At 49.8% G+C, this 24,704-nt stretch overlaps 9 protein-coding genes across 9 annotated transcripts; 4 read left to right on the plus strand and 5 right to left on the minus strand.

The window, feature by feature from the left end:
• Positions 1 to 607: 607 nt before the first annotated feature.
• On the plus strand, positions 608 to 2,264 carry FSST1_003309 (hexokinase-domain-containing protein; the record flags this gene model as incomplete). Its single annotated transcript, XM_083229381.1, has 5 exons — positions 608 to 737; positions 790 to 815; positions 866 to 1,276; positions 1,331 to 1,785; positions 1,841 to 2,264. The coding sequence occupies 5 exons, from the start codon at positions 608 to 610 to the stop codon at positions 2,262 to 2,264; spliced, it is 1,446 nt and encodes a 481-aa protein (XP_083086739.1).
• Positions 2,265 to 2,454: 190 nt separating this feature from the next.
• Positions 2,455 to 3,810, minus strand: FSST1_003310 (protein-arginine N5-methyltransferase; the record flags this gene model as incomplete). Its single annotated transcript, XM_083229382.1, has 1 exon — positions 2,455 to 3,810. One exon carries the CDS (start codon positions 3,808 to 3,810, stop codon positions 2,455 to 2,457), a length of 1,356 nt encoding a protein of 451 aa, XP_083086740.1.
• Positions 3,811 to 5,224: 1,414 nt separating this feature from the next.
• Positions 5,225 to 7,769, plus strand: FSST1_003311 (VTC domain-containing protein; the record flags this gene model as incomplete). Its single annotated transcript, XM_083229383.1, has 3 exons — positions 5,225 to 5,749; positions 5,805 to 7,436; positions 7,488 to 7,769. The coding sequence occupies 3 exons, from the start codon at positions 5,225 to 5,227 to the stop codon at positions 7,767 to 7,769; spliced, it is 2,439 nt and encodes an 812-aa protein (XP_083086741.1).
• Positions 7,770 to 8,606: 837 nt separating this feature from the next.
• FSST1_003312 (pyridoxal phosphate-dependent transferase) lies at positions 8,607 to 10,354 on the plus strand (the record flags this gene model as incomplete). Its single annotated transcript, XM_083229384.1, has 3 exons — positions 8,607 to 8,789; positions 8,836 to 9,582; positions 9,635 to 10,354. 3 exons carry the CDS (start codon positions 8,607 to 8,609, stop codon positions 10,352 to 10,354), a joined length of 1,650 nt encoding a protein of 549 aa, XP_083086742.1.
• A 364-nt stretch (positions 10,355 to 10,718) lies between these two features.
• FSST1_003313 (MCM DNA helicase complex subunit MCM4) lies at positions 10,719 to 13,869 on the minus strand (the record flags this gene model as incomplete). The annotated part of the gene is made up of 3 exons (XM_083229385.1): positions 10,719 to 12,577; positions 12,628 to 13,497; positions 13,548 to 13,869. 3 exons carry the CDS (start codon positions 13,867 to 13,869, stop codon positions 10,719 to 10,721), a joined length of 3,051 nt encoding a protein of 1,016 aa, XP_083086743.1.
• A 464-nt stretch (positions 13,870 to 14,333) lies between these two features.
• Positions 14,334 to 15,066, plus strand: FSST1_003314 (coatomer subunit zeta; the record flags this gene model as incomplete). Its single annotated transcript, XM_083229386.1, has 3 exons — positions 14,334 to 14,445; positions 14,523 to 14,763; positions 14,826 to 15,066. The coding sequence occupies 3 exons, from the start codon at positions 14,334 to 14,336 to the stop codon at positions 15,064 to 15,066; spliced, it is 594 nt and encodes a 197-aa protein (XP_083086744.1).
• Positions 15,067 to 15,250: 184 nt separating this feature from the next.
• On the minus strand, positions 15,251 to 16,552 carry FSST1_003315 (threonylcarbamoyladenylate synthase; the record flags this gene model as incomplete). Its single annotated transcript, XM_083229387.1, has 1 exon — positions 15,251 to 16,552. One exon carries the CDS (start codon positions 16,550 to 16,552, stop codon positions 15,251 to 15,253), a length of 1,302 nt encoding a protein of 433 aa, XP_083086745.1.
• A 639-nt stretch (positions 16,553 to 17,191) lies between these two features.
• On the minus strand, positions 17,192 to 19,653 carry FSST1_003316 (conserved oligomeric Golgi complex subunit 4; the record flags this gene model as incomplete). Its single annotated transcript, XM_083229388.1, has 2 exons — positions 17,192 to 18,388; positions 18,442 to 19,653. The coding sequence occupies 2 exons, from the start codon at positions 19,651 to 19,653 to the stop codon at positions 17,192 to 17,194; spliced, it is 2,409 nt and encodes an 802-aa protein (XP_083086746.1).
• Positions 19,654 to 20,049: 396 nt separating this feature from the next.
• FSST1_003317 (uncharacterized protein) lies at positions 20,050 to 23,422 on the minus strand (the record flags this gene model as incomplete). The annotated part of the gene is made up of 4 exons (XM_083229389.1): positions 20,050 to 20,588; positions 20,643 to 21,974; positions 22,024 to 23,197; positions 23,255 to 23,422. The coding sequence occupies 4 exons, from the start codon at positions 23,420 to 23,422 to the stop codon at positions 20,050 to 20,052; spliced, it is 3,213 nt and encodes a 1,070-aa protein (XP_083086747.1).
• Between the last annotated feature and the right edge of the window lie 1,282 nt (positions 23,423 to 24,704).

Here is a 24,704-nt window from a genome sequence, read left to right on the forward strand (position 1 = left end):
ATTGCTTGTTTCGTTACTTCTTACACATTCCCCTCGTGCCGCCAAGCTTGACGTCCTGTGGTTTTGGATGCCTCGATTGTACTTTTGCCAGCTGTTGATTGTTCGAGATTGGTGGGGCAGAACCAGCAAAAATGAGCTGCAATGACGATGTTGGCTCCATCTTCAGCCCAGACCGTGGAGTCAGACGTCAGAAGCAAGATGAAGCCCTCTATACTTCGATAAAGGTCGCGATTGGGAAACCAGCAGTGCAAGATCGAAAGCCCATACCATTGACTGCTCGAACTTGTCCAAATGCAGGTTTCTGCCATGGTGGCAGCCAATTCGTGGAACCGTGACATTCATGCTTAAAGAAGAAAAGAGCCACCAGAGATGGTGTATTACGTGAGGTCGACATTCTTAGCAGGCATCTCGGTCCGCCAGCTGGCAAACGTTGTCCTACTTTCATGATGTAGGCGCGGTACTGGGCAGTGCCTTTGTAGCACTAGAACCAGAATGCGTTTCTCTTGGCAACCTCCCTTTTCTCCAGAACCTTTCCCTTTATTTCCCTTACGGCTGTACTCCAAAGAAATAGCACAATCACGTCGAAAATCAGTTGCTAACGACAATCATGACAGGATCCATGGCCGATGTCCCCAAGGACCTCGCCGAAGAGATTAACAAGCTCGAGAATCTCTTCACGGTAGAGCCCAGCAAGCTTAAGGAGATCACCAATCACTTTGTTTCTGAACTCGCCAAGGGTACGATACACGAACAAAGGGACAGACTGAGATATGAGCTAACACGAAGCAGGTCTCAGCGTTGAGGGCGGTAGTATCGTGAGTTAGAAATATTGCATTTCAAATCGTGCTTCTAATGCGCTCTCTAGCCTATGAACCCTACCTGGGTTATGTCATACCCCGATGGCTATGAAACCGGCACCTACCTAGCCCTCGATATGGGCGGCACCAACCTGAGAGTGTGCCAAATCACACTCACCGATGAGAAGTCCGAGTTCGACATCATCCAGTCCAAGTACCGCATGCCCGAGGAGCTCAAGTCCGGTACCTCTGAGGAGCTTTGGGAATACATCGCCGAATGTCTCTACCAGTTCCTCGAGACACACCACGGAGACTGTAGCAAGTTGGAGAAGATCCCTCTTGGTTTCACATTCTCGTACCCCGCCACCCAGAACTACATCGATGAGGGTATCCTCCAGCGATGGACCAAGGGCTTCGACATTGACGGTGTCGAGGGCAAGAACATTGTCCCCATGTTCGAGGAGGCCTTGAAGACTCGAGTATGTTGGATTGACCTCGAATATAACAATGGCTTAACTGACCACGGTATATAGGGCGTTCCTATCAAGCTTGCGGCTATCATCAATGATACTACCGGTACATTGATTGCCTCCGCCTACACCGATACTGCCATGAAGATCGGCTGCATTTTCGGCACAGGTTGCAACGCCGCATACATGGAAGACTGCGGCTCGATCCCCAAGATTGCCGATCTGAATCTGCCTGCCGATCTGCCCATGGCTATCAACTGCGAGTGGGGTGCTTTCGACAATGAGCATAAGGTCCTCCCCCGAACTCCCTACGATATCATCATTGACAAGGAGTCTCCTCGCCCTGGCCAACAGGCTTTTGAGAAGATGATCGCTGGTCTCTACCTTGGTGAAATCTTCCGACTCATTCTCGTCGACCTTCACGACAACAAGTCCATTCACATCTTTGAGAACCAAGATATTGCCCTCCTCCGCAAGCCTTACTCTCTTGATGCCTCCTTCCTGTCTGCCATTGAGGAGTACGTTGCAATAGACACCTGATAACTACGAGCACAACTGACCTACCATTCTTAGGGACCCTTGGGAGAACCTGTCCGAGACAAACGACCTCTTCAACAAGAAGTTGAACTTGAAGTGCACACAACCCGAGCTTGAGCTTATCCGCAGAACCGCTGAGCTTATCGGCACACGAGCTGCCCGCCTCTCGGCCTGTGGTGTTGCTGCTATCTGCAAGAAGAAGAACTACCAATCTTGCCATGTCGGTGCTGACGGTTCCGTTTTCAACAAGTACCCCCACTTCAAGGAGCGTGGTGCCAAGGCTCTGCGGGAGATTCTCGACTGGCCCGAGAAGGCCAACAAGAAGGACGAGGACCCTATTGAAGTCCTGACTGCTGAGGACGGTAGCGGTGTCGGCGCCGCCCTGATTGCCGCCCTGACGCTTAAGCGAATCAACGAGGGTAACATGGCGGGTATCCTTCACCCCGAGAACTTCAAATAAACTCAAAGCGGAATCAATTTAGCAAAGGCGTGAGGTAAACACAACGGTTTAAGAAAGGACCGGAAAATGGAGAAAGGGGTGTACTTGAATCATAGCATGAATAGACACGAGGGGATGTTCAAGGACTACCGAAAAGCGAGTATGTCATGGACAAGCCCCCTAATTCCTGTTGATGGATATATATGTACGCTTAACCCATGAATGTGCAAATGGGTAATCGATATTCTGTGAAGTAAATTAGCTGGGTCGTGTCATCGTAAATGGTGGCTGTATGGGTTGTCTTACTGTCCAGGGTCCAGTAGCGTCTTCGTACGCCCTCCCATTCTCCCTCGCCAGCCTTTTCTAGACCAGCCATGTCTACATCGCTCTCTTCCCATTCAACGTCAAGACCGGCATCGGCACACTGCATCTCGACTACCTTTGTGTATACATCGTAACAGATCTTTCTGTCAGCTCCAAGTCCGTTGAAGAAGCTGAACTTGCCGTCTTGGTCCATGATACCGATGATGCACTCGGAGAAGAAGTGACGCAGCTGTGAGTAGTCTTCACCAAAGGTATCGAAGTAGATGGCGTCGTAGACCTCGCCATCCTCAAGTAGCTTGGGTACAATGTCCTGCCACTTTCCCTTGTGTACCTTGAAGGCACCCTCTTCAGGTCCGCTCTTCTCCCAGCTAGGACCGAACTTGGACTCGTCCTTGGAAAGGTGTTCGAGGACGCTGGGGTGCGCCTCAATAATGTGGTGGCGCGAGGGCTTGAGCTCGGCGAACATACCATCAACAATACCCATACCGAAACCAATGTTGAGGATGCGCTTACCCGGAGCTGAGTCGGGGATGAGGGCGGCAACGGAACGGCGCATAATATCCGTCTCCCAGGCCATCATGACACCGTTGAGATCGGAATCAACAAGCTTCGCATCGTCGTATACTAGTTTTGAGTTGAGATACTCCTCGCTTGTGACTTGCTTCTCTTTAGCATCAGGAGGGATGAACTTGGGTTCTTCTACGGTAGGTTCGACGTCCTCGGTGGAAACCAGCTGAGGAGCCTCCTCATCGTCGTCTTGTTGGACCTCCATCTCTTCGTCACCGTCCTCTGAACCAGATGAAAGCTCCTCGTAGTCTCCCATAAGAGCGAACAGAAGCTCTGCTCGAACTCCAGCCTCGAGACAGAGTTGGTAAAGAGACTTGCGACCTAGTCTGAGAGCAAGACAGCCGGGTGTCTCATTGTTGCTGTCGACATCGTTCCAGATGGCACCTTGAAGGAAAAGATCATGGATTATCTCCCTGGCCTCCTCAACTGAGCCATCTTCCTCCTCGTCATTGTCATCGGGGGAAGCAGGCCCGCAAGCACGGATGGCTGCATGCAAGGGTGTCTCTCCGGTCTTGGGGTCCTGGGCATTGGCCTTGCCAGTTGTTCTGAGGAGGTTCTTCAAGCCACTCCTGTCATGGCCCCAAGCATGGTATAGAACTTCCTGAATTTCTTCAGGGCAATCAGATGATATGCGCGCAGGCATAGAATCGTCGAACTTGGATGTCGTTGCGGCCATTGTGACTTGTCTTATGGAGGGGCAGCTAGTCACTATCAAAAAACAAAAAAATGTGTCGCGGGGTTGTTTCTTTGGAGGGGCACACAAGCCTTGGAGATGGTTGGTGGACCAGAAAAGTTGACCTCTCAGCTTTGTGGTGCAAAAATAAACAGCCTAGGAACTCGGGTCTAAATGGCGTAAATTGATCTACTAATTTCGTCTCTTATGCACCTGGTAGCTAGTTTTTCTAATGTCTTGATGGATGGTTGGACAAGACGCAGCAAGGGTGGATGAACGGTTACACCCGTCTAGGCGTTTGCCTAGGTGTCTCGAAATGGATTGAGTGGAATCAATTAGAGCCGATTTCCCGAGTATCGAGGCAGGATAAATCTCCAATCTGCCAGATTCGTGCAAGTTGACGGGGCAGAGACTTGCAGAACACGGACTTGATTATCGAATTTGACACCGAGGGAGCCTCATCTTTGCTCCACTGAACATCCCCAGTCCAATCGACCCATGCACTCCACTGTAGCATAGGTAACTACCAGGCCGATTTGATACAAGCTGTGGGCTTGTTGATTTGATTTGATTTGATTTGATGCATTTGTTATACACGTGCATATGTAAAAGGATGAACCTGGATGATGCAGTGCTGACTGGCTAAAAATGCCACATCGAATAATCCATGAACCAATAGTTTGTGCTCGCATACTGTTCGTGTTATAGTCCAATTGTACCTGCAAGAATGACGCTTCAAGGTTACGATCCTTGATGGAGTTGAAAGAACGGCCGCTAAAAACTCAGCGGATCCTCTCTCTTCTTCAGCACCAGTTTTCTTGCCTACTACCTACATACGTTCCCCTGGCCACCCACTGACCTATTTGTAGTGACGTGCACGTTGCTACAGGAGATATTATGATTCGTCAATGCGCTGAGACTTGGAGCTGTCTCGAACCTGAGCTTGAACCCAGGACAACGCCAACTAAGCCAGGATTGGCCTCTTGCTCCACATAACGCGCGACCTAAAGTCTGTTGATCGAGGCCGACGATAACAAGCGACCAAGAAATCAATCCGAGGCAGGGAAACCTTGACATTTTTCGTACCGTAATCCAACTTAACTTGCAGTGGTCGCTTTACGGTTGGTCGTCAGTTGCCCTCTGCATTGCAAATTGATAATTTCTGCCGCTTTCCGTCTCGTCGCCAGCCCTGGACTTTCCTCTCTTAACTTTGACTATTACACCAAAACATTGTCTCGCTCTCTCTTCTTGTTATTATCTCCAGGTAAGCAACCATAACAAGAGCTGCCCTTCGCACAAGCAACGAGCTGCATCACTAGCATCTATCCATTGATTGTTTGATCCATTGGCTTTGTTGCCCGCTCTCGCCGTTGAACTCAATCCCACGGATGCGACATCTTATTTCCTCAATGCGCACATGCTAATCGTTCAAGACCTCAAGACCCATTCCAGAACTTGGCTCAGCACCCGCTCGGGCAACAACCCATCGGTTCGACCCGGCGTCGTCGTCATGAAGTTCGGAGAGCAGCTTCGCTCGAGCGTTATCCACGAGTATCAGTGGTACTATATCGATTACGATGGTCTGAAGGATGAGCTTAAAAGGTCTACTGGCCCTATCAAAGTTGCAGCCAAGGGACCTGAATGGACCGAAGATGACGAAACACGATTCGTTGCCAAGCTTGAGGTCGAGCTGGAAAAGGTTCACACAAAGCAAAAGGTGAAGGCTATGGAAATTTCCCGTCGCATTGCTGTGAGTGAGCGCGAGGTCAAGGAAGTTGTTAGCCGCCTCAACGAGCGCGGTCTCGGCGAGAATGGCCCTACCGAGGAAGAGTTTATGTTGCTTGAAGAGGATCTCAGCGATATCATTGCCGATGTCCACGACCTCGCCAAGTTTGTCCAGCTTAACTATACCGGCTTTTACAAGATCATTAAGAAGCACGATGTAAGTCACCGCCCTTTAGGGATCCCATGCAGCAATGATCTAACTCCACGCCCAGAAAATGACCGGATGGCACTTGAAGCCCGTTTTCGATAGCCGACTTAAAGCCAAGCCCTTTTACGAGGAAAACTACGACGCGTCCGTCATCAAGTTGTCCAAGCTCTACGACCTCGTCCGAACTCGTGGAAATCCTGTCAAGGGTGACAGCGCTGCCGGTGGAGGTCAAGCCAGTTTCATCCGTCAAACGACTAAATACTGGGTTCATCCCGATAATGTGACAGAATTGAAGCTTATTATCCTGAAGCACTTGCCTGTTCTTGTCTTCAATGCCAACAAGGATTTCGACCCTCAGGATTCAGCCATCACGTCGATTTACTACGACAATCCTGATACATGGGACTTGTACGAAGGCCGACTGAAGAAGACCGAAGGCGCCGAGGCCATTCGATTGCGCTGGTATGGTGGCATGAAGACTGAGACTATTTTCGTTGAGCGCAAAACACATCGAGAGGATTGGACTGGTGAAAAGTCCGTCAAGGCTCGATTCTCCATGAAAGAGAAGAACGTCAACGCATACATGAAAGGAGAGCTTCTCCCTGCTGCCATATTTGACAAGGCACGCAAGGAAGGCAAGAAGCCTGAAAAGGCCATTGCCGAGGACGAGCGATTAGCATCCGAGGTTCAGTACTCAGTGCTCAAAAAGGGTTATAGGCCTGTCTGTCGATCTTTCTACAACCGTACTGCGTTCCAGCTTCCTGCCGATGCTCGAGTACGAATCTCCCTTGATACGGAGCTGACAATGGTGAGGGAGGACAACCTCGATGGCCGCTCTCGCTGTGGAGACAACTGGCGACGTATGGACATTGGTATCGATTTCCCCTTCTCGCAGCTGCCTGCTGAAGAAGTTGAACGATTCCCTTATGCTGTTCTGGAGGTCAAGCTCCAGACTCAGGCTGGACAAGAGCCTCCTGAGTGGGTTCGACAGCTTATTTCATCTCACCTGGTCGAGGCTGTTCCTAAATTCTCAAAGTTCATCCACGGCACGGCTACTCTGTTCCCTGATAGAATTGATCTCCTACCTTTCTGGATGCCACAGATGGATGTCGACATCCGCAAGCCTGTTACCCACGACTTCGGTATTCGACGACCTGGCTTGTCAGGAACAACAAATACATCCGATGATGATGAGGACCTGGACTCCGACGATGAAGAAATTGAGGGTTCTGGTCGCAATGGTACTAACGGAACTAACGGTAACAACGGAGAATCGAGTGCGCAAGGCGCCAGCCGACGCCGAGGACTCCCAGCTGTGGATGTGGAGGGTCAAATAACCGACTTACCTGATATGAACGAGGACTGTCTTTACGATTCGGATGACGAGTATGACGAAAACTATGAGCTGGAAGTCGCTAAACGCGAAGGCGGTTGGCGCTACTATTCGACTCTGCTCTCCACCAAGGGCCGACACATTGGACAGGCTCTGGGACGACATACGGTTACTGCGCTCAAAGCAGCCATACCCGCGCCTCGTAGCACTGAAGTCCCACGCAGCGACCGACTGCAAGGTCTGTTTGGACAGGGCGTCATTCAAAACAAGAAATTCAAGGCGCCTCCTGGCAAGAAGATTTACGTGCCCGTGCGAGTCGAGCCCAAGGTCTATTTTGCGGCCGAGAGAACGTTTTTGGGATGGGTAAGTGAGATTCTGTCGTCTTTAAACACAGCAACTAATATGAAATTGCAGCTCGAATTTTCTATCTATATCGGCACCATTGCAGTAACCCTGCTCAACTTTGGTAGCCATCCTACGCGGGCTCACTTCTGGGTAGCAGGCGTCTTTACACTGCTCGCCATTATGAGTCTCTGTTATTCCGTGTTGACGTACCTCTACAGAAGCCAAGGAATTCGATCTCGCAAGGTTGTCAAGTTCTACGACCGCTGGGGACCGAGTGCACTCTGTGGAGCTCTCTTCATTGGCGTAGCTCTCAACTTTGCGTTTGAGGGCAGAGAAAGGCATCTCTGGTAAAATACAGAAATATTGTTTAGCTGGCTATTTGTATACTGTGTTGCTTGAAGCGATTATTGGGAAGTAGTCATGATAAGCACGGGCAGAAGTAATCAATCAACCTTTGTCAGGTTTTTTCTTAGTTTATTCTATAGCAAGAAGATGGAAAAGAAGTCATGAGAGGGATAGGCGATATTTGAAATAAAAGCGTCATTCTACAATCTTTGTTGACTAAGTATATGCTCAGGATAGCCAACTCGGCGTCATACGATCTCCTCAGACCTTTACATACTGCGACAACTTCTAACGTACTAGACTAGATAGCCGCTTTCGAGAATTCTTTTGCTACCAGAATTCACCATCCAACTTCGGCTCAAACTGGAAGTCTGCTGAACAAGCCCTCAAGGCTTTGTATGCTATTAATATTTCTCCGTATCAGTACGGAGCTGTAATACTTATTGCAATTATCCATCTACCTCCACGTCAGCAAGACCCTATTCATGACTGATGGTAAATAAACTCGACGCCAAAGACGCCCAAGCTTCGACCTACTCTCTGTAAGCTCCAGTTCTAGACCATGGTCTCTGAGCAGGTTGACGGCTGTGTATAGTTGGCCCCGCCAATTTACTCGATCATGTGGCAGCTAATGGCTTCTAAAACCCCAAGATTCTGGAATGAGGCTGAACAATCCAGAACGAAGGACGTTATTATGACATTATACAATGAAATGACGGGTTCTGTGATACGATACATAAAAGCCGGGAGGGGACTGTCGTTACACGATAGTTGCTTCTGTGGCTCCCCCACGAATTTCACCCCTACCTACAGTCTTTCTTCAACCTCTAAACATTATCCATCATGACAATTCTAAAGACCCAATCCGAGTTCGGACATGCGCCCCCACCGCAAACTCCTTACAGTGTTATAACAAACCTTCCTGGATGGGACGTCGCTAAAGCTATTCGCGATGGCGATCACGCTCCTATGAAGAGAGTGGTTCACATCTACCCTCGCTTCGTAGCTACACATTATGCTGCTCAGGTAGAGCAACCCCCTCCACTCGTTTGAAGTTGACTGACAAGAGTAGCTTGGTAATGATATTGCAAATCACGTTGGCCATGCTGGTAAAGCTGCGTTGGTCTATCTTAGCCCTGCGATATGGCCATATACTCTCCACCATATCACCCACTCAAACCGCGGCGAGAATCGTGTAGCTGAACATGATGTAGTATTCAAATGTGTGGAAATATCTAACCATCGACTATACGCGATCCTCTTTAACCCAGCAACGATGCCTGTCATGATGCTCACCTGGCAGAATCCCGGCCTGGGGATTTCTCTTCGTGGAGCCGAGCAGCTCCTCAAGGGTGTAGCTACCATCAAGGAAGTGCCCTTTGAAGCTGAAATGGAAAATCTTCCGTCGCCAAGATGGACTCCTGAGAGTGAGGTTCATGATGCTCTTCGAGATAGGATCGTTGAACTTCTTCATCGTGCTCCGAGAGACGTAGACAAGGTCAAGTGTACGTCTAGAGATGTGTTTCTATATCCGACAGGAATGGCTGCCATTTTTTACTCAAACACCCTCTTGACGAAGCATCTTCCTGGCACCGTCGTCCTTCTAGGTATCGTCTTTCATAATACATATCACCATCTCATCGAAGAGTGTCCACAAGGGATGAAGCATTTTGGGAGAGTTGATTCAGAGGGGATTTCTATTTTTGAAAACTGGCTTAAAGGGGAGAAGGATGCGGGTAGGTCTGTGAGTTATGTTTTTGTTGAAGTTCCTGGAAATCCAACACTGGACACTCCCGATACTGCTCGTTTGAAGAGGCTTGTAAGTTGACTTTATTGCATGAGTATTAGACCATGTTCACTGATACCTGCAGTCGGAGGAATATGACTTCTTCCTCATTATCGACGATACAATCGGTGGCTTTGCCAATTTAGACGTTCTTGCCCACTCGGACATTCTACTGTCATCTATCACAAAGTCCTTCAGTGGTTACGCCAACGTCATGGGCGGTTCGGTCGTTCTCAACACTCTATCGTCTCATTACCAGACTCTCCACTCTCTATTTAGGGAGTCTCACCATAACGAGCTCTTCATCGCAGACGCACAAGTGCTTTTATCCAACTCCAGCGACTTTCTTGAGCGAACGAGTATTCTCAACCGAAATGCTCTCGTTATGGCAAATTTTCTTCACAAGGCCATATCCTCTCCCAACTCTCCTGTCATCAACGTGCAGTATCCGAGCCTTCTGGATAACAAGGCAAACTACGATGCCATCTTACGAAGAGGGACACCGGAGCTTCCAGAGCCAGGATATGGATGTCTCCTGACCGTGGAATTCTCCAGTGTTGAAGCAGCTACAGCCTTCTATAATAGGGCTGGGTTTTACCCAAGTCCTCACCTCGGAGGCCATGTCACGATTATGTTGCCATATAATATGATTGTTTTTAGCAAGAAACCTGAAGAGAAGGCATATATGGATGAGTTGGGCGTCAGAGAAGCGAGCGTACGTATTTCAGCGGGGCTGGAGAGTGAAGAGGATCTGATTGATACCTTACGAGATGCGCTGAGGGCGGCAACAAACCTCGAGGGGTAGATTACAAAAGAATACTAAGAATACTTAGGATACTTAGGAGGACTAAGAATACGAAATATTAATTAGTCCGGAACTTGAGCATAGTTTTTAGATAATCAAATTAATCGTTTTAACATCTATCTATCTATCCCGCATAAATGATCGACTTGTTGACAATCCCGAAGGAGATGCAAGCTTAACAGTAAAGACCAATAATGCAACAGTACGCGAACAGTATCTATCCCGCATATAATGCCAAACGCCTGACCCAGCCTGGGGGTTCTCCATCATCCAACTCTAGTCGTATAATAGCCTTCATCATCTTTTCTGCATGGTATAACATTCAACGTTGTCAACTCCTCTCGCCAGTCCACATCATTCATACTTATGCAACGGAATTCACCCTGCGGATGGTCCTTCTTGCGCCTTCGCCCATGATCATAATAGCATTCTCAGCCTCCAGAGCCCTCATCACTTCGTTAAACTCAGATTGTTCAACGGGAATGCTGGCGCCCTCGCTCAGCCGGCGAGAAACGTCGCCCCATCGAACTGTGTTACCTCCGGCGGTCATGTCATCCAAGAGACGCAGAATAGCAGTACGGAGCTCCTCGCGACGCTTGCGATCAGCAGCACTAGTTCCCTCAGTGAGAAGACTCATGTCAATGCGGCCATTAGCGTCTGTAGCAGCAGTCTTCAAGGCGCTCTGAATAAGACGGTTGGCCTCACGGACATCATCACGAGTAACTGTTTCAGAAAGACGCATCTTGGCATGAGCTTCTGACAGGCGGATCATGCTCTCGAGTTGACGGGTTGTAGCAGTGATACGTTTATCAGCAGAGCGAACATCTTGTCCGAGAGCACGCATAGCGACATAGCATTCGACAAGCTCTTGGGCAGCCTCCTGCGAGATGACAGGCTGGATCTTGGACCGCGCATAAGAGATATAGAGGGTCAAGAACTCAACAGGCAGAATGTCGTTGTCAGTAGGAGCCGACTGAGGCTTGTCCTCGAGGTAAAGAGACAGAAGATGTTTGGCCAAGCGACGATCGTTCTTCTCATCAGCAGTGTCCAACATGAGATACACGAGATCAAATCGAGAGAGGAGTGTGGGAGGAAGGTCGATGTTCTGGGGAACAGGGAGGTCGGGGTTGTAACGACTACCGATAGGGTTGGCTGAGGCGAGAATGCTTGTTCGCGCGTTGAGAGTAGTGATAATGCCAGCCTTGGCAACTGAAACAGTCTGCTGCTCCATCACTTCGTGGAGTACTGAGCGGGTAGCATCCGACATCTTATCGAACTCGTCGATACAGCAGACACCGCCGTCTGACAAGACAAGAGCTCCAGACTCGAGAACGAGCTGTCTTGTCTCTGGGTCACGCGTGACGTAGGCAGTTAAACCCACAGCGGATGATCCCTTACCACTGGTGTAGACACCGCGAGGAGCAATCTTGTGAACGTACGAAAGCATTTGAGACTTGGCTGTCGAAGGATCACCACAAAGGAGGACATTGATGTCACCTCGGTATTTAGGGCTACCACCTTTCTGGAACGACTTGTTGGTACCGCCAAAGAGTTGCAGCAGAATACCCTTCTTAACGTCGTCCATTTCGTAGATCGAAGGAGCCAAAGAACGAGAGAGAAGATCGTAAATATCGTCGCGAGCGGCTGTCTCTCGAATCTTTTCCTCGTCCTCGACGCTGATCTTCCGTGTCTCTTCGATACCATTCTCTCCAGCCTCAGCATCCTCCTCGCCGGCAATTCCGAGGGTTGACGGATCAGCGCCCATGCGCCTCTTGTCGACCTTCTGAATATGCAAAACATCGACATAGGTTTTATGGACGCTCTTGACGGCACGTTGGGCGGGGTTGACACGAACAGGGCTGACGCGGAAGATACCAGTCAGCTCAACACGGTCACCGGCCTTGCAGAAATCGACGAGCTCGTTGTAAACGCAGACAGAGACTGAATGGGGTGTCTGGCCAGCAGGTACCGCATCGGGCGTCTCCTGAAGCTTGATAACTTGTTTGTCTTCGAAAGAACATCGGTTGTGAACGATTAACATGGAGTTCTTGGACTTGCAGATCTCACGAGGACACTCGGTAGGTTCACGGATCTTGCCACGATCGAGGCCGACGTTGACAGAATGGTTGCAAACATTGCAACGGAAGAAAGCATCTTTCATATCGGGAATGACAGGGGTTGTACGGATGACAAGACCCTTGATGCAGATGAGGCGGTCCATATCTGATATATGTCAGTCACATGCACAGTACATCGGTAGAGGTATTACTTACCAGAAGGGTTGAGATCTCGCAGATTAGTTGTCTTGTCCAACCCGAAAGGTCGGAGAACATAGATAGATGAAGATACCTGATCCTCCAGGGAAGCTTGCTGCTGATCGGGCTGTGCTCGAGGCGTGGGTGCCTCCTCTGGTCTATCTGAGCTAGGGAAATTAGGTTCAGAGCTCTGGGTGCTGTGTTGAGAGGCCTGGTGGCCAGCAGTGCTCTGAGAACGGGTTCTCATAGTCTCTGCTCGGGCAATTTCTACCATCATATCGTGAACGGACTGATCCATAACAGGCACAATTTCTTGAGGGTATGCTTGAATTTGATGCCACAGCTTTCGTGTAGGTGGGTAAAGATTCAAGTCAGAGATGTCGAGGTAAAGTCGTGTCGCGCCCAGAAGCAGCATGTTCTCCAGAGCCTCCCAGTATGGTTTCGATTCCGCATCAGGATCGTTCTGAACCTCCTCGTCGGACGCACCATCGCGATACATACGATATTTCTGTGTAAAGTTGCGAAGAAACTCCTTGAATGAGGCGAAGGTATCGTCGATGGAAACGGTCGTACCCCAGATGAGACTCTGTCCTTGTCCACCGAGAACATCAGCCTCTGAGGTGTTAGGGTCTCTGTTTGCGAATGAAGCGACGTCGGATCCATCAGCTGGGCCCTCACGAACAACACGACCAGCGTCGTCAAGAATAACCCGACGAGAGGCACGAGGTGTTCGTGCTGCATCAGAATTGATATCACCTCGACGGTGAGGCGCAGGTGAACCAATCTGGGAACCCAGGAATAGTCCACTTGCTTCACTTCGAAGCTCCGACTGATGTCGTAGTGATCTTCCGGGGCTTGAGCTGGGATCGTAGCGAACAGGAGAAGATCCTATACTTGTCAGTCTCGTCACGAATATGTCTGGTCTTGCCGTTTCTCACCTCCGTGGTAGGCAGGGGTTGTTGGGTTAGCTCGGGGGGTTCTCTGGGGATCAATGTCGCTTTGGGTATCTGTCATCTGGCGAAAGGGTGAACTGGGAATATTGCTGCGAGCTCGGGTGCTCTGGCTGTTTGTCATCTGCGCGAATGGCGAGGAAACGCCGCCGGGGAGGTCATTCTGACCGCTGGGTCCTGGCGACGAAGACTGGTAGTTGAGAGGAGGACTTGAAGGGACCTCTAGCTGCGAGTTTCCTGCATCGGGATTGCGAGCAGAACGACGAGGAGTCGCTGAACCGCGTGTCGACCTTTTCGTGGGAGACGACATGGTGGAATATGTTGTTTGTTGTGTTTGCGAATTGTATAAGTGAAGCTAAACAAAGATAAGTGGCTTGACCCTTGCCAGTGAAAACGAGGGGGAGGGGCCTCAGGGTACCAGAAAGATTAACCACTGGCAGCACAAGCGCCGAAATTAATAGACCACTTTATGCCTTTTAGGCTATGGCTCTTAGACGACTTATTTTTATACTCTACGAGTTAGAACGCCATTTTTCCTGCTACCCACTTGAGGGATTGGCTGGGTGACGAGTCGCGTCTCCTTTTTCCTGCACGCGTAAGTGCTTTACGCGAGACAGGGAACAAGTTGCGATAAGATAAGAAGTTCCGGAGCGGCCAAACATTACTTCCGGCATCCCGTTCGTAGTGTGGCATCGCTGGCATCTGTATCTGGAGGGGCCACCGTTTAGGTAGGAAGCACTTACAAGCTACCGAACAATACAACAAACCGCAACCATGTCTCCAGGAATGACCCTTTTCGCGATTCAGGCCGTCCTGATCCTCAGCACAGAGGACGGCTCCAGGATATTCGCAAAGTATTTCCAGCCGCCTCACTCAGCACCCAATGGTACATCCACCCTCTCCTGAGCTTCCCTCGCTATAATACCACTGGGCGCAACGACAGCTGACAACTGTTCTAAACAGCTCCCGCAAGCGCCTCAGCCAACCCCTACTCCGATGTCAAGGCGCAAAAGGCTTTCGAGAAGGGTCTTATTGAGAAGACCGCCAAGCAGACCGGCGACATTATTCTCTACGACAACAGAATTGTGCTGTACAAGATGGAGTCAGATGTCATGATGTACGTTGTTGGCAGTGTCGACGAGAACGAGATTCTGCTATACAACACCATTCTTGCTCTGCGAGACTCTCTCCACCTGCTCTTCAAGTGAGTCCTTCGTCACAAGCTTGCGCTTTCCTCCAAGGCATGCACTAACACCGTCACTACAGGCAATCCGTCGATAAGAGAACAATCGTTGAGAACTACGACCTTGTTTCGCTCGCCATTGACGAAATTGTCGACGACGGCATCATTCTCGAGACCGACCCCACCATCATCGTTCAGCGTGTCAGCCGGGCACCCACACAGGATATGCCCGTTGGTCGCATTGACCTTAGTGAGCAGGGCGTCAACAACCTGGCGCAGCTAGGAAAGTCGAAACTGGCGGATTGGCTTCGACAGGGTCTGTAAAGGGGATGAAAGGGTTACGTCTAGATATTCAGGAGTTTTGTCGTTATTCTAGCGCCGCATGCAAACCAAAATTCAAAAGAGGAAGACACCGCGCCATTGGTTTGGGCTGGTCTGGCTGATACAGGGTCAAAGAAAGGAGGTGCTTTTCAATACAGGGTGATGATGTTCTAATTGATATGATCATTCATGCTCTAGTTTCAGACGCCGCTTTGCGGAGCCGATTCATGACCGCCGCTGCGATGTCACTTTTATCATCTATGCCATCCACGAAAATGGTGTCTGCGCCTCTTCGATCAAACTCCCTCAGCGCTGCAAAGAGACCTCGCGCGATCCCTTCCGTGCCTCGGCCCAAGTCGATATCCAGGATTGTTCCTATGGCTTGCTCCTTGTCGTCTAATAAATCGCCTTCGTATACTTGGAATGGCGAATCATCCTGTTCGTTGGCGGCTTTAACATCGGTAAGATGGTGGAAGTTGGCGCATTGGAGTCCAGCCCCTGATTTCCATCGTTGAGTGCGGATAACGCCAATTTTTCTTCTCTTTCGGTCACCGTTTGTAGCATGGCCATTGACTGTCTCACTGGCCGTCTCGAAGTCAGACAGAGCGATTCCGTCACCCCCCTTTTCGAAACTTGACTCATAGAGCACTACTGTAGCTTTGGGGCTGTAATGCTTGTACTTCATTCCTGGTGCTCGAGGCGCTGCCTTTCCTTCTTCGCTCTTGTCTTTGTAGGCTATCGTTACGTTTTCCCAGCCAGGGCAGGTTCGTAGCTCATCGATTCCAATACCACCAGGACGGAGTACAACAGGGGGGTCGCACAGTCCGTCCACTACAGTACTTTCAACACCGACATGGCAGTGTCCTCCATCCAAAATAAGTTCAATTCTTCCATCGAGATCGTCCTTTACATGCTGAGCCGCTGTGGGTGAAGGCTTGGTGGAGGCGTTGGCAGAGGGCGCTGCCAGGGGTACACCAGCAAGCTTGATGAGGGAGAGAGCAAGGGGTGAAGAAGGCATTCGTACGCCAAATGTCTTTAGCCCTGCAGTCACTTCAGGTGCCAACTTTGACGGGACGGGGTTGGGAAGTAGAATAGTTAAGGGTCCGGGCCAGAATCTCTCTATTAAAGCCCTGTAACGCTCTGGTATGGGATCTTGATTTTCGTCTGTGTGACCAATGTACTGTCGCAACATGTCCAGGTCGCAAACATGCGAGATAAGAGGGTTGTCTGAAGGTCTTCCCTTTGCAGAATAAATTCCCTTGACCGAAGGTGTCCGAGTAGCATCTGCGCCGAGGCCATAAACAGTCTCGGTAGGGAATGCGACAGGCGTATCCGTGGTTCGTAACTCGTGGGCTGCATCCTCCAGTGCCTTGAGAGCCGCATTGTTATCACGGTTAATCTCCCAACTGTCCAGCTTAGCAAGACCATTTCCAGGTCTGAAATGGCCCAGGGATCCCTTGCTAGGGACTTTGACTATCCTTGTCTCCATCGCGGGCACAGCTTGAGAAATAAATCTCTGTGATGTAAGTGGTTTTCTCGATGCCAACAAAAGTAGCGGGCTTCTATGAGAAAATAGATTCGAAAGATGAAAACACTATTCTTTCGGAGTGCGAGAGCTTGTGAGGACCCCCGCAAACTATGATATCGCTGTTTGTGGCCCAAGATTCGTGATAGTTGAGTGATGGAAAATTTCACCACACCGGGCCTCATGCTCACTCATCATGACGAGCTAAAATGGAGCCTCTGGCTGGACTTTGATGGTTGAGACTTGAGAGTGACTCAGAGGGATGCCCAATCGAAAATTGCTGTCTTTAGGCTCTCGGCATGCCTGAAGTACCACTAAAAACATTTTTATTTAGAAGGGCTACCGAGTAGCTTTTATATATAGCCACCATTAACCTAAACAAGTGTATCCTAACAAAACCTGACTGTTTGCAAGAGAATAAATATTTCTTGAAGGACATATCTTTATTCAATGAGTATCTTATGAAAGTACAGTCAAACTTAAATTTCTCCCAACATGACACCAAATACTCGCTTGCATCTATTCTCATTCATACATTTTGAACTCTTTTCTCTAATCTACGTCATCTCTTGTTGTCCATCGAAAACATCATTAAACACTTTATCACCCTCTAACCAAGGTTCTCGCCCTCCTTCTCTCCTCCTCAGTTAGGACCCATTCAATACCCTCGTCTTCCCCATCTTGTGCCATGATTTCGTCCCATTCATCATCTTCCATGTTGGCAACCATGAGGAGCTGGAGCACCTTACCAAACACCTCTCTCACAGCGTAATCTCCACGGGAGACTACGTCCACCAACGCAATAAAGTCACGTTCGAGACGGATCGCACCGAGAGCATTAGTTCGACCTGCATAGCCCATGATCTTCTTCTCCCAAATCTTAGATAGGTATCGCGCGGTGATGTCGAGTAGGGTGGTGTATGTTCCAGGGGTCATTATACGTGCAATTGGCTTCATGAGTTGATCCCAACCGTGTTCGAAGAGTCGGGGTACTTGCTCCAAAAGTTCATCCTCATCTTCGTCATTCTGCTGAGCAATATCGGCAATATCGTCTTCGGATAATGTGTAATCTGCATCACGGAATGTCTCCGTAAGAACAGGCCGTAGACGAAGCTTCACGACTTGGTTGAAAAGCACTTGAATGCCCTCATTGAGGAGCTCAGATGACTTGCCAATAAATGACGTCTGGAGGGTATGCAAAGCATTCGCCACAAAGATAACATCTCGCTCGAAGGGGAATGAGTCTTTGAGGGGTCCGTTCTGAGCGTCGCCGTTTGGCGAGTCACTCGACTCCCCTATTCGGCCTGTGATAATGCGGGTCAAATACTCGTTGGCCATGTCAAGACTGTTGATGAGAACAATAAATTGAATGATCCGATCTTCAGGCGGGAATCCCCCCTGAACAACAGGCCGGGGGTACGATTCATCCCGCATCTTGCGTTGAATCATGCCAACAAAGTCAGAACCGAGCACTCGGCCAATTGTTGGCACTACAGAAGCAATAACATCTCGTTGCGAGGTAGATATGGACTTCTGAATGACGGTATTCACAATGTACATAACATCATCGACAGCCAATATGATGTACGGAGCGTTGCCCTCGATATGTTTACTTAGGCTCAGTGACAGACCAGTAGGGTACTCGTCCAGTTGGAAAGCCTTCTCCACTGAGCGACGGAAGAAAAAGGTAGTCATGACATTGTAAGGAGATGTGAGTTTCGTGGACACTTTTCGGTATAGATTAGACTTGACCAGTACATCTGGTATCACAAGAGAAGCTTCATATGGTGTCTCGGCGTCCTAAAAACATGTAAGTACAAGCGCAGTCCAGGGGTTCAGAGACTCGGCCATACCTTGCATTTGCCAGCGAGGAATCGAGTGTACAGAGACCAACGCCCAAGCATGACGGCAATCTCACTGAGCAGGCCATCAACCTCTCTCATGTTAACGCCCTCGTCCTCACTCTCTCGGGGGTTGTTGCCTTGTCCGATAGCTGGTGAGTTCACTCTTGGTGTGCCACCGCGAGGCGGTTGGGGCAGAAAGCTTTGAACAAGGAACGAGAATGGGTAACTCCTGACGTCGGTGAGTTTTCTGTCGATTCCTCTTTCGTCGCTCCAGGTGTCGACAATAATGCCACCTTGGACATCCGCTTCCATCTGCAAACGTTCAATCACTCGGACCATCTTGCCGGTGCCGTAGTGACGTTCCACGAGTCCGCCGTGACCTTCTACAATCTGTGCGATATGCTCGAACAGTTTTGTCAGAGCGTTCGCGTAGAAGAATCCCTCCCTGCGTTGACCATTCATGGCATCCTTGAGCGTCGCGCGAGCTGTCCCAGCAACTCCCTGGCATACATATCGTCCATAAACGTCCAGTCCAACATCCGCTCTTCCTATCAGCGGGAAGAGCTTGAAGAACCGTGTGACCTTTGTTCCGTCACTTTCCTCTGCTGCCTTCTCGAACTCTCGCAAGAAGAGGCCACATAGACTCTCCTTGGCTTCCTCAAGCGTCACCCACGGGGGGTCGGGTACTTCGACGCTGGGTACTATGCCAACGGCGAATGAACCCTTTGTTATCTCCTCTGGTATGTTGCTGGCTCTTGATATGTATCCGGCAGCGGCCTCCCAGTCCTGGGGGGCGCCCATGGACCCGACCACGCCATTAACACATGCCTTCAGCTCCGCAACCTGTTCCACGACTCCTAGCGTCTCTTCGACTCGAATTTTCTCCAAGTCCAGTTCTTTGACTCTATCGCTCAGTCGCCCAGCAGTATCTGCTGCTGTCGCCAGCATGTCGTTTCCAATCGATCGCGCGGCGATGACCTGAGCTCCTAATCCAGCCCGTAGAAGATCTAACCGGCCTAGATCGCGGGAGAGGTCGGCTTGGGAGGCGACAAGAGCATCGAGTCGAGAAGTTATAGAATTCTCGCGGGCGTGGAGGGCGGCAAGCGCATCGCGAATCTCGGCCTCGGTGGTAGCATTGTCAAGGGGCGAAGTAGAGACAGCAATCGAGGATTCGACGACGGGGTGTTCGTTATGAGAGAAGCCGTTTAGAAGGCTTGACATTGTCATTAAGGTGCCCTACTCGTGCGGCGCATTTCTGTTCACAACCTCTTTTTGTCTACAGTCAGGGCGACAAGGAGTGACGTGGAGCTTGCAGCTCACTTGTCGCAGCTTCTGGAGGCGTTACTTTAGGTTGTTGGTGACACGCAGCCTCCACAAGGGAAGCTCCCCGCAATTGACTACAAGGCTTCGAGGTTACCCTGCACCGACAATAAGATAGGTGCGCATTAACATATTATAGTTATTTGCATACATTTATGTTTGTGTATTTTCAAGAGCCAACTAAACTTTAGTCACTATGCAAATCCATCATGTGTATAATATTCATGCGCTGTATACTATACAAAATATGCTCCTTTGAATACAATATCCCCCAGTAGTATCAAGCTCTTATTTACATCACACAGCTTGACTGTATCCATTACCAAAACGCCGTTTCCCATACTTAAGATATTTTCGCAGCTCGTCCGCCCAAAACACCGTGCTGCATAGAAAAACAAGCCGAACAAGATCGAAAAACCCAAGAGCTTCAGTCTGGAAGGTCTCCTGCAGCCAGGGGAAATAGATGACAAGCAACTGGCCAGCAATGCTGAGAGCAACGGCCCAGTTAAACAGGTTGTTAGACAAAACTCCAATTTCGCCCCGGAGGATCGACTTGGACTCGGATCGGCAACTCAAAGCGTTGAACATGTCGAAGAAGACGAAGCAAGTAAATGTCATGGTGGTATCTCGTCGAGTCACTTGACCATCGGCCACCATCTCACGACGGTAAATGAGCATTGTACCGACAGTAATGATAGCAGCCGACGTGAGCACACGTTGGATAAGCTTTCGTGTAAGCACAGGATCTCCTCGTCTTCGCGGGGGCTTGGTCATCACATCGGGGTCAACTTTTTCGACACCCAGAGACTGAGCTGGTGGGCCATCCATGATGATGTCTGTAGCATGGTGGTTAGCTTACACGTTCCTAGAGCTGGGGCAATTTAACTTACTAATCCATAGAATCTGCATGGCATTCAAGGGGGACTTGAAGCCGAAGCAGGTGCAGATAAAAACAAGAGCCAAGCTGGCAGCACTTGTGCTGAGTTGGAAGGTGAGGAAATTCTGGATATTATTGAAGATACCTTTGCCCTCCTCGATTGCTCGAAGGATCGTGGAAAAGTCATCATCCGTCAGGATCATATCTGCTGCTTCTTTAGCAACATCAGTTCCGTGACGACCCATAGAGATACCAATATCAGCTTTCTTGAGTGCCGGCGCATCGTTGACACCATCTCCAGTCATGGCAACGATATCGCCCCTTGACTGCAGGGCTCGAATGATCTTCAGCTTGTGGTCCGGGTTTGTTCGGGCAAATATCGTCGTATGTTGCATGGCCTGTGCTAGATCGGCTTCGGACATCCTGTCAACCTCGTCACCGCGCAGGACAGGCTTCACGGCATTCTGACCGCTTGTGTGTCCCGTGGGCGCTGCGATAGTCATGCCCAATTGTTTTCCAATCGCAAGCGCTGTAGTTTCAGCATCACCGGTAATCATGATCACCTTGACACCGCCTCGCATCAGGCGCCTTATTGAGCGCCCAACTCCAGGTCGAGGAGGATCGCGCATGCCAACAAGACCGGCAAAAGTTAGGTTTTTGTAGATATCCTCTGGGGCATGAGAGGCAGGACTCTCACTTCGGTCAAAACCAGGAGTGCTGCGTGCGTTAGACTTATTTCTTGCCGTACGTGAGACATCACCGCTCGCGAATGCCAATACCCGTAGACCCTTGACAGCCATAGCTTCAGCAGCCTGAAGAGCTTCTTGACGACGGGACGAGTCAAGCACAATCTCCCTTCCGTCTTTTTCAAGATATGTGTCACAAGCTGCCAAGACCTTTTCGATAGAGCCCTTCATGTATGCGTATTCCTTGTCGCTTCTTGCTTCCGAACCAATTGTAACACCCATCCACTTTCTTTCCGAGCTGAAAGGTGTTTCACTCACTCGCGGACCAATAGATGCCCTAACATCGTGCTCTTTGAAGCGATCGAGGAGGTCAAGCATGGCAACATCAGTCGGTTGTCCAACCCAGCGAGTATAAGTAGACACTTGGTCGCGGCCGAGCGTAGAAGAGAGAACGGCCGTGGCAGCCTGACCATGTTCGGTGTACTTTTGAGCAAGCCGCGCATCGTTGGCAATGTTGCCTATACGTAACACACGTAGAGTAGCTTGGTTGGATTCCAGACTGGTTCCCACATCTTCGTTATCAGACTCAACCTCAACCGGTTCTTGAGCTCCAAAATACCACATGCGAGTGGTCGTCATATGATTTGTAGTAAGAGTGCCTAGTATAACTTGTCAGCTTCGTCCGCGCAATTCTCACACTTGACATACCCGTTTTGTCAGTGCAAACTACGTTTACAGATCCTAGTGTCTCGACCTTGGGCATCCTTCGCACAATCGCATTATGCCTAGCCATGCGATGCACTCCAAGAGCCAAGGTGACAGTGACAATGATAGGCAGGCCTTCGGGAATAGCAGCGACAGCAAGTGAAATCGAAATCGTGAAAATCTCTAAGATCTTCTTCCCTTGGAGCCAGCCAACTATCGAAATAAGACCGATCACCACGAATGAAGCTTTGCTGAGCTGCGAACCGAGATCGTCCATCGATAATTGGAGTGGGGAGCGCGGGCTCTCGGTGCCAGAAACGCTCGTAGCGATGGTACCGAAATGCGTGTGTCCTCCAGTCGCAAAGACAATACCTTGACCATGACCGGACTTAATCAATGTTCCCATGTACGCAATGTTGTGAATACCATCTCCGTGAGAATCGCCATACTCGGCTGGAGCAAGGGATGCAGGTCGTGGTAGCTGGTTCTTGTCAAGACCGTACCCACCAAAGCCACGACTGCGCGCTTCAGCCGTTACTCGGACAGGCTCAGTCTCTCCAGTAAGATTCGAGGCATCAATTGTCAGGTCGGCAGCTTTTGTAACACGAATATCGGCAGGAATGCGATCACCAGTGGTGAAAAGAACAAGATCGCCAGGAACCAGCTGCGAAGCCATGACCTTGGAAGAAGTTGCATCCAGAATATCGCTAACCGGGGTAATAGAGCCTGGAGTCAAGGCGGAATCGTCGTCATCAGCACGCGGAGGCCATGTTGGAGTCTTTCCTGTTGGCGACACCTTGCCCTCACCCCGAACCAGATGGGCGTGATTCGGCACAAGATGATTGAGAGCCTCGATAGACTTCTCAGAGCGGTACTCTTGTATAAATCCGACAGACACAACAATGGTCACCGCAACGGTGATGCTGATAGCATCATCTGTGTTTCCCAGAAGGAGCGAGGTGCCAGCCGATACCAGGAGGAGCAGGATAAGGGGCTCCTGGAACTGTTTGATGAATCGCAGCCACAATGGCTCTGGGGGATCGTGAGGAATTTCGTTGGGGCCATAATCGCTGAGTCTGGTCAAAGCCTCGTTTGGAGTGAGGCCGACGGTAAGAGACGTTCGTAGATTCGCTGCAGCTTCGCTTGGGGTCATGTATGAGAAATGGTCTGCGACATTCTAGTGGAGTTGTTAGTTGAACCAGACATAAAAGAGATGCGCAAATTGAAGACTGACCCGTGCATCAGAGGAGGTAGTTCGGGCATGGTGACGAGGGCGTTGCGAATGGTCGCTGTCCTTAGAAGTGGTGTTGTCGCCTACAAGTCCGGTGATGGATGGAATATTGGATGTTGGAAGCAAGGTGTCATTTCCCGGACCGTCGCGGCCGCCCCATGGCAGCTGCATATCGAAAATAGTAGGGCGCGAGGGTTCGTGTTACAGTTGTAGAGTGAAGGCCGTGGAATGCATTGGTGATCAGTTTCGATTCAGAAGTGAGCGCAAGCCTGATGAGGAGGAAGGAAAGTCCTCTGTGTTGTAGTTGAATACAAGGGAACGACGTCAAGGCATGGACTAGAGTTGCCACGAGAAAATGTATCCAGCTAGCAATTCGGATCCCACTAAAAGAAAAGGGACCGGTTCAAGACCGTGGAAGAAAGGATCCAAACATAAGTAAACGCGACAAGGCGAGAAGAAGAATAAAAAGAGGCCAGCAAGGACACAAATAAAGGTGATGGCACGTTGGATGACCTGGAATTATGTAAAATCGTCCTGACCTGGAGATGTCCAGGTGTCTTGTCCTTCAGGGAGCGGGTCGAAGCTAGTACTGTTCAAGCTCCGGCAAGGCTGCCAGGGGCTTGCATCGACCTAGAGAGGCTTATTAGCCAGTGACATGAGGATGGCTTGGCGGACGAGTCAAGATTGGCTCGAAGAATGAGCAGTCATGTCTGGGCCAATTGCTTTTGCTGCAGGAGCTTAGAGGATTGGCATGGGCAGTTTAAGCCACATCATAAAACAACGTTTGAGATATCCGGCCATGTCGCAATTGTCTACCGTGGAACAAGTCTCTACGGTTTCAAGTTTCACTACTAAGGTACTATACAAGTACTATGTATAGGTAGTTATAATAGCTGAAGTGCGGACGATCAACCTCCAGACCCTTTACATCTAATGCTAGGTACTACCTATTTAATGACATGGGTAGGCACCTATGTAAGCATCGCATATTAAATTGGTTGTTCAGCAGATGAGATGTAAGAAATCTATTAAGCAATCTGCATGAGAAATTAGATGCGTATGATGAATAGCTCGGTATTCCAAAGACCCATCATGCCCCATTGAAGTTATTAGCTTCGTTCGTATAATGAATGACCTCAGTCCTTAAAAGTTGGTTCCGAGCGTTCGTTCATCAATTAACACGACCCGTCATCCACATTTTTTGGTGGGATGTTGGTCGGGCGACCTGGCTAGCCGATCATCCCATCCCACCAATGAGATTCACGAACCAAGCGGATAAACTATCCTCCGACATCCCTCGACCAGGCTTTACTACTGCCACAGATCAGGCCCCAGCCACGCCATTTACCGTTGGAGACGACTCAAGGCCTCCCCCTCTTCAAGGTCCAGGTCCCATTTTCCCCTTCTAATAAAATACCTTGACTGCCTTACGTCGCGATAATCCCGCCCGCGC

Source organism: Fusarium sambucinum, chromosome I (genome assembly GCF_050947815.1).
Source record: "Fusarium sambucinum isolate potato_lamoka chromosome I, whole genome shotgun sequence".
Lineage (NCBI taxonomy): Eukaryota > Fungi > Ascomycota > Sordariomycetes > Hypocreales > Nectriaceae > Fusarium > Fusarium sambucinum.